At 38.1% G+C, this 16,382-nt stretch overlaps 1 protein-coding gene across 1 annotated transcript in view; it reads left to right on the top strand.

Moving 5' to 3' along the window:
* Positions 1 to 8,383: 8,383 nt before the first annotated feature.
* The window catches only part of LOC109482629 (TBC1 domain family member 2B-like), a 28,475-nt gene continuing 20,476 nt past the window's right edge, over positions 8,384 to 16,382 (top strand). Inside the window, exons 1-7 of the mRNA XM_019785433.1 lie at positions 8,384 to 8,605; positions 10,418 to 10,561; positions 11,391 to 11,463; positions 13,043 to 13,147; positions 13,594 to 13,721; positions 14,430 to 14,530; positions 15,086 to 15,304. Coding sequence (XP_019640992.1) covers positions 8,517 to 8,605; positions 10,418 to 10,561; positions 11,391 to 11,463; positions 13,043 to 13,147; positions 13,594 to 13,721; positions 14,430 to 14,530; positions 15,086 to 15,304 — 859 coding nt within the window. The 5' untranslated portion in view covers positions 8,384 to 8,516. The remainder of the gene's footprint in view (positions 8,606 to 10,417; positions 10,562 to 11,390; positions 11,464 to 13,042; positions 13,148 to 13,593; positions 13,722 to 14,429; positions 14,531 to 15,085; positions 15,305 to 16,382) is intronic.

The following is a 16,382-nucleotide window of genomic DNA, read 5'->3' as shown; positions in this document are numbered from 1 at the left end:
TAGCCGGGAGGGTATTAGGGAGGGTAACAGTTAACGTTACACATCTATCAGATTTTACACACAACTGTACCGTTATATCTAGCAGACTCAAGGAAACCAAGCAACAATTTTCCATGGCAGTATCATTAGGTTTTATTCTGAGCACAATTTTGCGGTATCTGTCTTTTATAGCATTTTTAAACTCATACAGTGGCATCCTGCTAAACTCCTAACATAGCCTCGGTGCACCTGTTGTCCGAAACTTTTTCTCGACTTCCTCTCAGCGAAGTGCCCGGATGTTTCCAGAGTCAACAACCAAGATGGCGCTGGTTCGGACGACAGTCTGAGGTGTTTTCTTCTCGTTTTCACCCGTTTTCAGCCTCCAGCGTCACTTTCAAGCGACATGCACAAGTCCTGAGGTAGGTGATGCTTGTCTAAAGGGCAGGGGTTCGTTTCCCAGAGGTTTGCTGACTTGGTTTTGGTGAAAAGACGGGTCGAAATACCGGAGGAAGTACGGCGAGTGGTGGGGAGGGGGGCGTGGGGAGTCTTGTTCTGTTCTTGTTGACATAGCAGACGGAACACTCGTGCGAGTGTTTGAGAAGCGTGGTTTTTGCAAACTCGGCGGGCTGAAATTTTGCCCAAATCGTGAACTTTCTACATTGTTTCTGCACTGGAGTTTGAAATATTTCGTCAGTCACTTATTGATATAAAGAACTTAATAATTATTTTGACACAACAAAAGTACAGCAACTTTCGTAAGGTCTAAATTTTTTTTTATAAGCTACATGTAAACATACTAGTACTCAGACAGATACATGGGTACAACAAAATCGACCTACGTACAAGGCAATAGTTGAATCAACTTATACCATTACTCTAAGATTTGTTCCAAAGTCTAAACATTATTTGATGTACGTATTTTATTGATATGTACATATTGTCATAGATTCAATGGTACTAGCAGGAGGTCACATAATATTTATAAGCATATATTGAATAGTTGAAAGTTTATAGATACAATTTTAAGATAGAGATATGGCTTAAGCTATCTATTTAATTATAGTATTAAATACTTCAAATTTATTCTGTAGTTACTACATGTAATATCATCTGGATTTGGGAGTAAACAAGTTATTAATATTTACTATTTTTAGGACTGTACTTTAAATTTCCTTCACAGTGAAAATTATTTGGGCATCATAAGACCAATAGTATGAACCATGTGTTTGCTCATATTAATTTTAAAACTTTGAAATCTTAAAATTTTGATTTTAGTCAAAGCTACATCAAATATTCGCACAAGTGGCAAAAGTGATGATTATTTTAATAATCACCACTTTTGCCACAGGTAATTTGTACTTAAAAAAATTCATAAGATACTTCATAAAAGTAATATAACCATAAATCTATAATGAAATTAAAAAGTTTACACAGTTCAAACAAGTTCAAGAGGTCAAAATGTCCAGGTGTCGGGGTAAAAAAAATATAACAATATTGATTTTGGCAGACCTTCGACTGGACTTTACCAGGATGTTTACATGGGGCCGAGCGATTGAGAGCAATATTTGCCTTCTCAAATACTTGTACTAACCCACTATATAACCTGTACTGGTCTTGATGTCTGCATACAGGATATTTGTCAAAAATAGCACATTTAATTTAACACTAATAACAGAATGTACTGCACCTGTGAGAAACCCGTATTGTATTGTGAATATATAGCACTTTGGCAGAAACAAATATTTTTGCAGAACATATTTAACATTTCCATCTATAGTTTTCAAATGTTGTGTCGGAAAAGATCATCTGCAATAGGCAAAAATTCTGATGTAACGTTGACCAAAGATCCAATGAAAATCATGAAAAATCCAGGTTTCACACAGGTGCAGTATGTTCTGGTGACGCACTGTCAAAACATATTTCAACTTCCTCATATTTGTTAATATTTAGCTATTTATCTCATCAGGTATTAATGTCTAATGCTTATTATTCATTGAACTTGTGAAAAGGTAATATGTACATGTACATTATTTTGTATATACTAAGTTACATATATCCAATAGTACATTGTATTTTTTTTTTCACAATTTGACATTTACAACTTAATTTACAGTTATAGCATTGCCGGCCTCCCTGATTTTACAGTTAGGCATTATAGGCCCTCCTCCTAGATTTACCATTAAGAATTGCGAGGATCCCCCCATGCAGACCCTACTATAAAAAAATAAGCAGCAGAGACACCAGGCTGAACCATTGATGTGCCCTTACCCCTCCCAGTTCAAGTAACCCGAGTGCTTGTTTTCTTTCCCTTAGGTTATTCTTGGTACATCCCTGTCAGATCCTTGCATGTTGTCTCTCCCTACTTTGCAAAGCCTCTGATAAGGCCACAGCAAGTAAATTTTATGGATGACATCACCCGCAGACTCTAAATGTAATGCGAGCGGGCAAAAAAACCAAGGTGGGCCGAATAAAAGTTAAAACAAGGTTCCTACGTTTTCAAATTTTGAGTCTTTTTATTCACTCGTGGGAACATCACATATACACAGCCAGCATCACGTATCACTGCATCAAAGTAAGAAACAAAACATTAATTCAGAGCCTTTTCTTGTCTCCTCTCTTCAATCATAGTTATCTGCCATCCACCTTCCAGCATGGCAACAGACATCTTTGCCCATTTTCGGCATGTTGACCACTGTCAGCAGGCAACGAAATTTCTTGCTTTTTTTTTTCCAAAATCAGGCGAAATTAATGCGCGTGCTGATGTCATCCATAGAATTTACTTGCTGTGGCCTAAAAACAAACTGTCAGTACGCAGAAAACTTTCACTGGCGATGCCACCATATGATCTGTAACCTGACCAGGGCACTGCTGACAAAGCCCCCCTTATGTAGGGCACTTTGGCACACCTACTTTTAGTCCAGAATGTTCCCGAAACAATTGCAGTACTGTTTTCAGGGGTTGTATACACATCTCTTGTTTGTTTACTGTTCTGGAGACTGAGTATTATCTATTTATAGTGACTGTGTACCAACTATTGGAGTAGAACAGGTTAGGGGTTGTGTGTGTGCGTAAAAAGTACAAGAAATGGACATAAACTGGACATACAAAAAGTGAATACACAAAGATACACGTCATTCCACAATTCCTTACCTGACAAGATTGCTAAATTAGTACGGCTGCTAGTTTTCATACTGAATTTAAAATCGGACAACGTATGTAATTCTTCATGTTCTACCATACACCTTTTAATTAATTATGCAAATTTTAAAAGTTGGAAGCCTGTAAACATATATGTCTGCAATGTTGAAAACTAGATAAAAATTCTTCATGTAAATTGGTGGTTTTTAATTCAGGCTCTGTAAACTGCGATAAACCAATAAAGTCGTATTGTATCGTATCGTACTAGTAAATGAAAAGTTAAATAAAGTTACACTTGAACTGCAACTTAAAATTTGGAACATTTTAGTGTTGTACTAATAAGGTACTGTAATTTACATACTAAGTAGTCTCTAGAGAAACTGTTCAAAAATCAAAAAAACCTACCACAAAATGTGTATGTGAATTCTTATACAAAATATTTTCTAGTGATGCTCATCAATAAGGTTGATATTGTGAATATTGTTTTAGTAAGTTCATTTTACGGCGCTCTTTTTTAGTTGCCTATATGTTTATTATTAACTGTGAAATACTCACTTGTTTAAGTTGTCTATTTGTTACTCGTAACTGTGCAATATTTGTCTCTCTGTTTTTAAACACTAGCATGCAATTCAGAGCTACTTTTTTTAGTTGCGCTGCCACGTGCTAGCGATTGTACTTACCGCTGATCAATCAATAAACAACAATTATTATAATTATTATATAAGAATTTTCAAGAAAATGTAAGAAAAAATGTTCTTTTTCAGCCTTCAGATTTTAATTTTGATACCCATTATGACACAGCAAGCTGTCAGAACATATCACTTAATCATTTTGTAAAAAATGAGTTTATTTATTTCTTTACACATATTTAAAAGTGAAAGGGCCAATTGGAGTGATTTGCAAAGGTAAATACAAAGAAAATTCACAAAGAGAATATGGAGAAATGGATAAAGTTTTCATAGAATGCAGAATGACCAAGAAGAGGTCAGTGACCTCCATCTTTAGCAGAATGAATGATAAGAGGTCATTGACCTCTGAGGACATACTTACTACTAGTATGTGGTCCAGGCCTGATGCGATTGGACGGGAGTCTCTATCTTAATATAGCTGGAAGTTGGGTCAGAGGACGATACATGTACCACACCACGAAAAACGTCTGTGTGCAGGTGTGTGTCTTTTTTTTTTTCATCTTTGTGGTTGACACATTCATGGACTGTAATTTGGTATGTGGGTAGGTCTTGGAAAGATGTAGTTCAATGTCAAATGTGGGCCTCCTTGGCACTGTCGCAGAAGGTCCAATTTAAGTACACATGATTACCTTGAACCTTGAGCATGCTTGGGTCTTTATGTGTTATTTCCAATATGACAAATTGGACTTACCCAAATTTTCAACTGTGAGGTCTGATATTTTTTTGAGGAATTCTGCATATTTTGTATAATTATGTGAAAATGTTCTGCTTTGAGTTTGACGGTTTCTTGCGTATCTTTTATCAAATTGCAATGTCTAGTTGAATGGTGATTAGCTTTCATCTTCATATACAAATGGTACAATCAAGCACAACATGATTGTACAGTAGTAATATTGGCAAAAAAGGGTCAAGTCAAGTCAAGTCTAGGTCTTTATTTTACTTTGAAATGCTTGTTCGGCCTATATGGCCGCTTTTCAACAAGGTTGAAGTGGAGGGGTAGTAGAGGTCACGGACAAAGAAGTCAACGAGTCAAGAAGAACTTTTTACATGCATTTGTACTATATATAGTATGTATCATGCCTCAGTAGGTTTGTAGCCTGGATGCCATCCTTTGTAGTTTCCGCTGGCTCCACAGTCAGGAAACTATAGGGGATAGTACCCAGGCTACGCGGTAGTAGGTTTAGTCTCCCACTACCTTGTTAGTCCATGTGATTGATGATATCCGGGCAGTGCTGACAGCCATGACCAAACAGAACACTGTGAATGACCCCTGCTGGTAGCACATATAAACAGTGTGGTCTTACTTCCTTTTACACACAGTCTAACTGGTACAGGCAAGTACCCATGCTTAAGACTGAAAGAAACTGGACATGGAAGAAACAAGACACGTTCTAGAATCTTACAGCAAATCTGTACATTTTTAAAAAGTCACCAAAATTGAAGGTGATTAGGCCTAGGAAAAAAAATGTTGTGTTTCCTCAGATTCCTGTTTCCCGAGCAACCCTAGAAAAACTTTCGACCCACATTTTTTTCAGGACTGAAACAGGAAGCACAACATCTTTTTTTCCTAGGCCTAATAGTACCTATTTATTTCTAACATGACTACAACAGGATACAACTGTCATGTCACTTTGTAAGATTTGCTGTTAGATTTTTCGATTTTCAAAACTTGCCCTACAAACTTCTTAATATACAAGGTATGAGTCTAAAAGATATATGTAGAAACTGATAAAAATCTAATGTACCAAATTAGGTTGTTTATAGTATATATAAATCATACAAATCACAGACATTCTGGAACTGAAAGTTCATCACTCTGCAACAGTTAAGGGTTTGGCATTATCCTGTGTTTAATTGCTTCAAGTTCTTTGACCTTCAGTACCATAGTAACTGGTTTATTTATATCCAAGTCCCATAGACTGGGCTTGCCATTTATCTTTAATGGCGGTATATTGGGTTGGTTAACTTGAGTGATAAAGCAAGATATTCATCTGACAGTTTTATACATTTATGTTTTCTCCAGCACATTTTTTGTTCTGGTTATGACCATACATGTACATCTTGAATGATTTGGATAACTCTAAAGATGATTTCAATCTGCTAAAAATCAAGTGTATGCTACGTAATTGTATGCCAGGCAGTGTTCGTTGTGCTTGCACCTTCAGTACTCAACATGACGTTATGTCAAACAAGATTGAGATGACGGAAAAAAATTTTAAGCTGGCTAGAACACTCTTCCAGACCAAACCATAGTACACTCTACTACAGATATGCTCCTCTAGAGATCTAGTCGAAGATCTCAATTCCCCTTGCTTCCAACTCAAGAGTCACAGTGTGGCATTTCACCACTCGACATTCCTACAATTCCAGCCAGGCCTGAATGTTTTCCGGCGCGTTTGTTTGCCGACCAGGGCACAGTGGACGTCATCGTGTTTCTCCTGAAGGCCCCTAATGCCCCCGTGTTGACCAGTTTGGCGGGCTATACGGCCATCATCGCGTTATTAGTCCACCATTAGTCAACGCAAGATGCGAACCGGACAAAAACTAGATGTCTGTGTTGAAAGGAAGTAAGAACAATAATACGCTTTACAGTCTTTACTTCAGTGTTGGAACAGCCCGTAAAATAAGCTAAAAGCTTTGTGGAATTGTGCATGATTACTAAGCGTGTATGCAGAGCCATTTCTAGTATAACATGTTATTTCCTTGTCACAGACACCAAGGTATGTACAATGTATAATGTTTTTATTTGATGGGAAAAATTTTATCCCCTTGTAAGCTCTTTGTGACTTCAGCAACATTGTGAATTTTAGAATTAAGCTTAAAAGTTTAGTTGAAATGTTTTACATGATACTTATTTTGTAAGTAAATTGTCTGTACTAAATGTATAGCAATTTATTTCTATGTAAGGTATGTATGTTGTTATTTTGATTATTTGTCAAATCCTTCTTTTGTTTTATGAAGCTGAACTTAAAAAGCAATATATAAGGCTTCTCAAAATATAGAACTGACTTCTAACAACTAAGCTTTAGATTCTGGTTTAGATAAATTCAGAATGACATTGGTCAGTTAATTTTCTTATAGTTGTACTAGCCTGAAACTTATAATGATTGCTATATACATGTAGGGTTGATTCAACTAACTTAAAAATGACCAGAAAATTGACTTTAAACAAAATCCAGTTTTAGTACCGCTAGCCTCCGTAGCAGGCTTATAGAACTGGGGGTTTGGTGGTCTTCGCTGTTTTCTTATTAGCCCAGTTCTAAAAAACGGATAATTCAACCAGACCGGTTATGTTGTCCATATGCAATCAGAAAATAGCACATAAAAGCTTGCAAAGACCATGAAGACCCCCAAAACCCCCAGTTTTTGGCATGTTATAGAGGCTATATTACTGCCTTAAATCACTACTTCGGGTGCCTTTAAGTGTGCTTAAGGTGTGGGATTGCAGAGTACATGACCAAACTGCACTTGAGCACCTGTCCAGTAATCCTTTGTTTGCTTTCACACCTGATTGGATAGTTTGGGATCAGCTGTCGTTGTCCTTCAGAACACCTTAACCAGGTGTTAAAAAGGTGCATTGTTCAACGGGGCCGCAGCATTCGGGGTCGGTTTTTGGTGTTTGGTTTCTGTACAGTCATGTAGAGTTTTTAACCTTCATCATGCCATGGACTTGTACATACAGCAACTAACAGTGACAACAAGATATGTTGGCAGAGAAAAGGTTAACTTAGGCCACAGCAAGTAATTTTTATGGATGACATCAGTGTGCACATTAATTTTTGCCTGATTTAAAAAAAAAACAAGAAATTTTGTTGCCTTCTGACAGTGATCAACGTTCCAAAAATGGGCAAAAATGTCTTGCCATGCCGGAAGGTGGATGGCAGATAACTATGAAGAGAGGAGACAAGAAAAGGCTCTGATTCAATGTTTTGTTTCTTACTTTGATGCAGTGATATGTGATGTTGGCTGTGTACATGTATATGTGATGTTCCCACTGAATGAAACTGTACAATGATTGAGTCAAAATGTAGGAACCTTGTTTTTTTCGGCCCGCCTTGTTTTTTTTTGCGCGCTCGCATTAGATTTTGAGTCTGTGAAGGATGTCATCCATGAAATTTACTTGCTGTGGCCTAACGGTGACAATTGTTGGCAGAGAAAAGGTTAACTTATCTAGAGTTGGGCTCCGTTTGTTATTGGGGGTTAAGCATGTTGCTTAAGGTTTAATTTTTTTCATTGATACTGATAGCATTGTTTTAAAATCCATTCACCCATGATCTCAAGTTGCTTTTGAGCAACTTGAGATCGTGGGTGAATGGATTTAAAAAAATTTAAAGCACTGTATTTTGTAAATACAACAGTTACTGTACTTTAGGAAAACAACAAATTAAATTTGTGTGGTCTAAGTTGCCATGTAACAAGTAGAAATAGAGTTTGGTAGGCCTAGAGGAAGGTCGACAAAATATCAACAGATTAAAAACCCCTTGGCTGTTTAGCTATAACTATATACTTTTAAATGTCCTGAACTCAAGTTTAACTTTAATTTTTCCTAGTTTTCAGATCTCAAGGAGAGAAAAAGATGCAGTCATCCATATGGACTATCTTCTTTAACAAACCCTCATCAACAAGGAGAGAACCATGCTGATATGGACCTCGTCAAAGCCTTAAAGTCCACCAATATTCGTGTTCCATTATACTACTAAGACCTCCACCATGGCAGAGAACTGGATGACATTATGTGGATATCTCCAGTACCGGCCTGGTGGTACTCTAGGAAAGCTACGAGGAAGGAGAAAACACTGGTGAGAACATGTCTTTTTTTACTAGATGTGAAGGAGGTCAATGACCTTTGGAGGAGTATTGCAATCAATTATGATGTACGAATTTGCAGAGTAACTCATGATCCCTCTGCTACAATTCTATGTAGTTTGGCATGTCATCTGCTGTAATGCCTAGATTTTAGGCCTGCTACTAGTATTGACCTAGGCTAGAGTCTTTCTTTTTCAAGCCACGGCCACAGACAAAGTCATCGTGGTTTTCCGCACGTAGGCCAGTTGTGTAAACTACTGTATAGCTTTTTGTCTCCCTTAGCCTAGAAGCTTATATGTACGATTATATTTGTGTGAATGTGTGTGTATATGTGTATGTGTAAAACTATGTACATGTGTGTGTGTATGTGTGTGTGTGTGTGTGTGTGTGTGTGTATGTGTGTGTGTGTTTGTGTGTGTGTGTGTATGTATGCATGTACATGTAAGAGTGTGTGTGTGTGTGTGTGTGTGTGTATGTATGTATGTGCATGTAAGAGTGTGTGTGTTTGTGTGTGTATGTGTGTGTGTGTGAACATGATAATGCAAGAAGGCTTAGATGGACAGTGTCTTCACAATTGGTAGGTGTATGTGTAGGTCTTGATCATGAGACCTCGAAATGATTAGATTTTGGACCCCCTGGTGGCTTGTTATAGTACTGCAGCAGAACGTCATGTAACTTCGGGGGGGGGGACTGATATCTCATGATCTGGACTTGCTAGAGTAAAAAATTTTGCATGGTACATGTAGGTAGCTCTTGTTGTACGAATTTTTCTTCAGTAAGACGATGTATAGATGTTGATTTAGTTGGAAACTCGGCAAGAGACCCAGAAGAAATGTCAGATATTCAAGAAATGAAGGAAGAAGACTTGTTGAAGCCAAGGTCATTCTTGTCCTTGGCACTTGTTTCTTCCTGTAACTCCCTGTGTCAACTGATGCTATTGATCAGGTCATGTTACCAAGTGGTGCTGTCTGATGGTAAATGTGACATTGTAGAACACGTCTTTTTTCCGTCAGCATTGCATTTTAAAAAAAATTCGTCAATCTTAAGATGACTGTCTAACTTGCTATTGACCATGAAAGCAAATGTCTATGAAATCTCTTGTCAATAGAATGCTAGCTGTTTGAATGTACAATATGTATATATACAAGCAACTTTAGACTCTTTAGCGTTACTTTAATCACAATGCCTTTTGGGATGAAATTCTACTCTTTTTAGTAAGTGTGGTGAGAAATAAATGAAAATGTTGCTCTCCTCAAAACAAATGTGAATAGTTACATGTAGGTAATTAAAAATTGTTTGATGATTGGTTGATATGTTATGAAAAAGATATACATTCATAAGGCCACAGCAAGTAAATTTTATGGATGACATCCTCTGCAGACTCCAAATTTAATGCGAGTGGGCGAAACAAAACAAGGCGGGCAGAAAAAACAAGGTTCTTACATTTTGAAATTTTGACTCAATCATTGTACAAATGGTTTTGATTCAGTGGGAACATCACATATACACAGCCAGCATCACATATCACTGCATCAAAGTAAGAAACAAAACATTAAATCAGAGTCTTTTCTTGTCTCCTTTCTTCATAGCGATCTGCCATCCACCTTCCGGCATGGCAACAGACATTTTTGCCCATTTTCAGAATGGTGACCACTGTCAGAAGGCAAAAATAATTTTTTTTTTTTTTAAATCAGGCAAAAATTAATGCGGGTGCTGATGTCATCCATAAAAATTACTTGCTGTGGCCTAATGCAATTTTTGCTTATTGGTTGGTTTGATTCATCTTTTCTAATGCACAACTTTAGGTATGTATTTGATGAAAGCAAGTGTCAGCTGCTCTACTACAAGACAGAGTCTGTTGCCCTCACCCACCCTCCGTCTGGGTCTATTGACATAACGCACGCTGCCATCTCCTTCAAACTGGACAACAAGAACCAGTTTGTACTCAAGTAAGTTTTGTGTAATTTTTAATCCTTGTGAAGTTTAAACTCTGAGGCCTAGGAAAAAAATGTTATTTCCTGTTTCAGTCCTGAAAAAATTAGGGTCGGTAGGTAGGGATTATCTTTTTTTTTTAAGACTTCTGCTGCCCACCCCTGGGACAGGGAAACCGGCAGCAGTATAATCTAAACCAGGATAGTGAGTGTAGTGAGTGTAAGACTTCAGTGATATCTATATAGGGGTCCAACGTATACAATACAGTTTTAACAATTTAAATCTTGCATAAGGACACTTATTTTCAATGTCAATGTTGGAAAACCAATTGTACAACGTTTTATCACTCAGGTGACAGATCATGGAGCTACAAAAGGTTGATCAGCTCAAAAAATTATGTTCCTTGCAGGGGTCCACCCCAAAAAAAGTCTAGTGTTGGCAGGTTTTTCTAGGGTCGGTCAGGAAATACAAGATTTTTTTTCCTAGGCCTGAGTGAGTGTAATTTCTAACACATGAAATTGGACTTTTCGACTGTACAATTATTCTAGTTTTTGTCAAGGACTAAGAAGCTTAATCCATCGCTTCTGTGACGTCACGTTATGCAGATGGCTTGATCACCCGACGTACTGAGCAATTGTGCAAATAATATAGGTGCAAAAAGTGTTGAAATTTTTTTGGAAATTACAGTTTAATCTTGCTTCATAATGACTTCTACAAATAACACAGATGAACTTTCTGTTCTGCTAAGATACTGAATTTTTTGCTTTATGTTACATGCTGCGTTTTGATAATTTTCTTTGATGAAATTATTTTGGAGTTTTAATTTACATTTTGTTTGTTGTGCAGCATTGGTGGGAAGGAGCATGTGTTTACTGCAGAAAGTCATGAGAGCACCATGCGATGGGTCAATGGCCTTCAGGTCAGTCACCCTATCCACAGCTATGCCATCAGTATATATACATTGTACTGTATTTATTTTTAGCACTCCTAAGTCATTAGGACATACACTGTTTTGCTCAGTGCTAAATGTATATAGTATGTAAAAAATTCAACGTTCAAGTCCCAAAAAAATACTCCACAATTAGTAGGAAAGATCAGATTATGACCTCAATTCGATTTCAGAAAATTACATTTGTATAATATGATATTTTGCAGGATATTTGTATTCAGATAAACTGTATGAATGTTTGGCAGTGCTTCTTGTTTTTGTGATGATAAAAAAGCTGGCAAAATGCTGGCACACTGCGAGTCATACATCTTTATTTTTCTAGGCCAAAGGAATTATTTTTATAGATAACACTTGACCCTGATGTTTTTGACTGTCATCCAGAAAACAACCAATTGGCAACTGTTGTATTAATGTGTATATTTATTGAGCTGTGTAAGAGCCAAAATCATTGAAGATATTCCGCATAAAGTATGAAACAGTGTCAAACAAAGCACAGGTCCATACAAAGACTGCCTAACCACAGTTAAGAAATGGGAACTGAAGTAGACAATCATGTATTATGGGTCATGTTAGTCATTGGGACTAGCCAAAACTATCATGCAAGGAACAGGGGTAAACAATGGAAAAGATAATTTCAGAGAGTGGCAGGCATGACATCAAGCTTAAGTGATACACATGTATAAAGAAAAGAGTGGAAAAAATTGTTTGTATAGGTGTTACTCCAGTGGTTAAATGATTAGACTAATGCAGTGTTCTAGCCAGTGTCCTTCTTTCTGTCATTTGTCTATATAAATTTTGTCACTCGCAATTAATGGACAAGAATTTTGCCCAATCTGTCATCTTGAGTGTCATCTTTGACTGACAAACATCGGCGCTTGTAAAAGAGAGATGTCATCACTATGACGTTAATTTAGTTTACCAGCAGAATTTCCCCCTTAAATGCAGGAAATATAATTTCAAAAGGTCGAGATTTAAAATTTTCCTAAAAAAAATATATACAATTAGGGATAATGTCCCAAAACTTTCTAGGATTGTTGCACTTCTGGTGTGACACCTCGTGCTTTTGGTGATTGTCAAACAAAATTGAGATGACAGAAATAAAATTTAGCCTGGCTGGAAGAACACTGGACTAATGGATAAATGAGATGAGAGCATGTCTTCATCTTCATCTTGGGTACCCCCAAATAACCCTGCGGGGGGTGCTGTTAGGGGGGAAGAGGAGGTCCAGGCTAAGGCGGGCAGGCCGCCAGCCCGGCCCGGAACGACTCAACATTGGGAGATGGTACAAGGAAAAAAAGAAAATCTGTAGGTGTCTGTGCGTGTGCATGTATGGGCCAGTATTTAAGTGTCACTGAGTGACTCCCCCAGGTAGTCCCCTGTGTGGACTGCAAAAAACTGACAGTTTGAGTGTTGATTGCGACAATGTAGTGAGCTATTTTGAAGAATGTTGTAAGGCGGGCGCTCCTCCTCCTTTCAGAAAGAAGAGGCCACTGTAGGTCATTGAGCATTTGTGACACACTGTCATTAGAGTGTTTCATGTTACCCACAGTCCAAGCGGGATGCCTACACTGGAAAGGTGAAGAAGAACACAGCACGAGAGGAGAGACAGAGGAAACGGTCCAGACAACGCTCTCTTACCATGGTCCCTCAGATCGTAAGGAAACTCACAAGAAAACCAAATTGAAACTCACCAAATTGAATCTATAAGAAGTCTATAGACATGACATCCGTTCTTGTTGTCGCCGTTACTTTGTGTTATATTTTTATTATTAGTTTTATTATCATTTTGTAATGAAACTTTTTCCAGGTCACACAAATTTAAGTTGTTGGTTCTCATATTTTTTAAGAAATGTAATAATTATGTACCATCTGGAAATATATATAATGAAAACAATGCCCGAGGATCAGGTTTATGCTTTAAGATTAGTGATCTCAGTTTTATTGGGTGAACACGGTCATACTCAAGTTTTCCCAGGCACATTCCCTCTACTTTTATGAAGACCACTAAATGTCTTGCTACATTCTGACCTATATTCTGATTTGCAAGGAAACAAGTGGTCTAACTTGACTTATTTCTTGTTCTGTTTCTTGTTCTAGCAGGGGAGTCCCTCTAAGACTGGTCTAGCTGCAGTGTCCCTGGAGAGAAGACTTAGCCAGAGTCTTAGTCAGAGTCTGGACCTTCTTCCTCGACAGACAGGAGACTGGAAACCCTCCCGCCCTCCTCACAGGTACATGCACCAAAACCACATTTTAGAAGAACGTGGTGTGTAAAGTTAGGGTGTACAGAAAAAGCTAAATGCAGCAAAATGGAACGAATTGAAGCAAAATGGAACAATTTGAAAATGGAATGAAATGTGAAGCAAAAAACAAAGTAGATTGGAAACAACACAAAATATAAGGCAAGGAAAGTGAGTTTCTTTGCTTCATATTTTGTTCAATTTCACTCTTTCTATACACCGTCAAATTTACTCTACATGTACATGTATGTTGGCATTCTTCTATTTCGAGAGATGATGGTGTTGCTCTGCTATTATGTTGTGTGATTATGTCACCTTTCTTTATGAATCGAGTGGAATTTGTGTTACATTTGGGTGAAATTGACCACGAATACCCCAAACATTGCTGACCTATAATAGCTACTCCCAAACACCAGCCAATCACCTGAGCCAACCATGGCCAAACCTGTCAACACCAGTCTGAATGTTTTAGAAAAATTCAACTTACACAGTTGTACAGTAGCCAACCTCACTGAACACCAGCTAACCACAGCCAACCTTGCTCCCGACCTACTCCTAACCATGGGAGTTCAACAATGCTTGGGAGGTCATATTTGGCTATGTGTGACAGGCTTAAGTAAAAATATCTATCAGTGCTTATCATCTACAAATTATTGCAGCCTCTTGTAATCATAAAATAACCTTTGTTTAATTATCCAGGTCCCAAAGCCTGAGAGAAGACAAGGTCCGTATTCTGCAGAAGAAGCTGGGAGAACCGTCCAGCCTCTCTCACCTGTTTGCTGATCTACAGATCTGTGCAGGTGAACCATGGGTCACTTTTTTTTTTACTTTGGACTGAATGAAAACTTATGGTACCATGTCAGGTTTTATTATTGTACATTGTAACTATGACATGTTAGGGAGTGGTGGATAAGTATGTATATGTACAATTAGAAAATGCTTCGTGGTGTTGTGTGGCATACATTGTAATCCTCAGAGCGTCTGTCTCAGAACAAGGAGGTCCTGGGTTCGATCCCCAGACATGCCCAGTGTTGTGCCCTTGGGAAAGGCACTTTACATGACTTCCCTCCCTGTACGGTTGAGTGACACCCACCAGGCCTTTCAGCTTGATACTGTGTCCAAATAATGTTAATACTGATGAGGACACAGATGGATTTGTTGTCGCCAATGTTTCAAATTCTGCACATTTGCCACTAAGAACTGCACAATTTAAAAAACTTTTTTTGGGGGACAATAAAATTGCTCTTTTCCTTTTAAGTTTTGACACAATCATTGAGAAAAATGGTTGAATGAGCCTTTTTGGTACTGCTCTTAGTAAATATAACATCAACATTGTTATTTTTTTTCCTCTGAAGACAATGGACCGTTCCGAAACTTCCGGCTGCCCCAGGACTCCCCGGTGACTCCGCCCCTGGCCATCCAGAGGAACTTCACCTTCCCCCTGGTCGCCGGGTCACCCACGGAGTCACGCCTGTCCACTTCTCCTGCCTCCTTCTTACTGGAGGAGTCCAGCGATGAGGACACCAAGTCTGACAGTGAAGAAAGCGGCTGCAAGAGACACAGTAATGGGTCTTGTAAGTGTCTCTTCTTGATTGATTTAACACTTCACTAGGTCTATCCTAGCTGTGAAGGCTAGACCTGATAGCTGTCCTTGGTGCTGAAAAGGTGGTTTTTGAGAAAGACAACATTTCGAAGCAATTATTATGGCCTTACCACACCACGAAGTGGAGAAGAAGGCATTGGAAGATTCCATTGCTGCATGGGGGTATAGACTATTGGAACACTTCATATCTTGGACAGGGTTGATTTAGAAACCGTCCATTTGTGCGGGAGGGGTATAGGTCCATTTTTGGTATGGGGATGTGGTGAAGCCATCTGTTGCATTTGCTCCCGAGCAAATGTCAGTCTTTCTAGTTTTATACATGTATTAGCATCAACAAAATCATTCTCATCCCAAATGTATTTTTTAAGCACCTCCACAGCAATTAGCTTATTCTCTTCTTTTATAGATAAAGAAGTGACTTCTGTGCGTACAAACTATGCTTAAAAGATCAAGGTGAAATATTATGTCCTAAGATGGCACCATACCAGGGCTCAAAATACTGGGTGCATGTGCACCTGAGTGCACCCAAAATTGGAGCTGTGTGTACCCAATTTTTTTCTGTGGGTGCACTGGTGCAGCCAAATATTTTTGTAGGTATTTTTGTACATATATGTATTAAATCATAGTATACTGGATATTCTTGGCATCTAAGCGTCAGAAAGTTAGCTCCCATTTCAGATTTAAGCTTAGAAGAGGAGCAGTAAGATCTGTAATTACATGATTGTACACTGTATGTTTTGTTTTATATTGTGCACCTATTTTTTTTAGGTTTGGTGCACCAGTGCACCTATTCCCAAAAATGAATTTCGAGCCCTGCATACTCACTCTACTGCCATTGACTGTCATTAATATTGGCAGTAGAATACTGACCAACTGACCTCTGATTCAGCAGAAGACATTTGTAGTGGTTTTGGAAATCAATACTGATGAAAACTAGAGAACAGCTTGCTCATTATTGATCAAAATTGCGCCCCACTATCGCTAGATACATTTGTATCCTATGACCACCATATGGGCACCATTTACTATTTGCTTAGTGCCATTAAAGA

Source organism: Branchiostoma belcheri, unplaced genomic scaffold (assembly GCF_001625305.1).
Source record: "Branchiostoma belcheri isolate BF01 breed outbred unplaced genomic scaffold, Haploidv18h27 scaffold6, whole genome shotgun sequence".
Taxonomy (NCBI): domain Eukaryota; kingdom Metazoa; phylum Chordata; class Leptocardii; order Amphioxiformes; family Branchiostomatidae; genus Branchiostoma; species Branchiostoma belcheri.
This window is presented reverse-complemented; position numbering and strand designations above follow the sequence as displayed.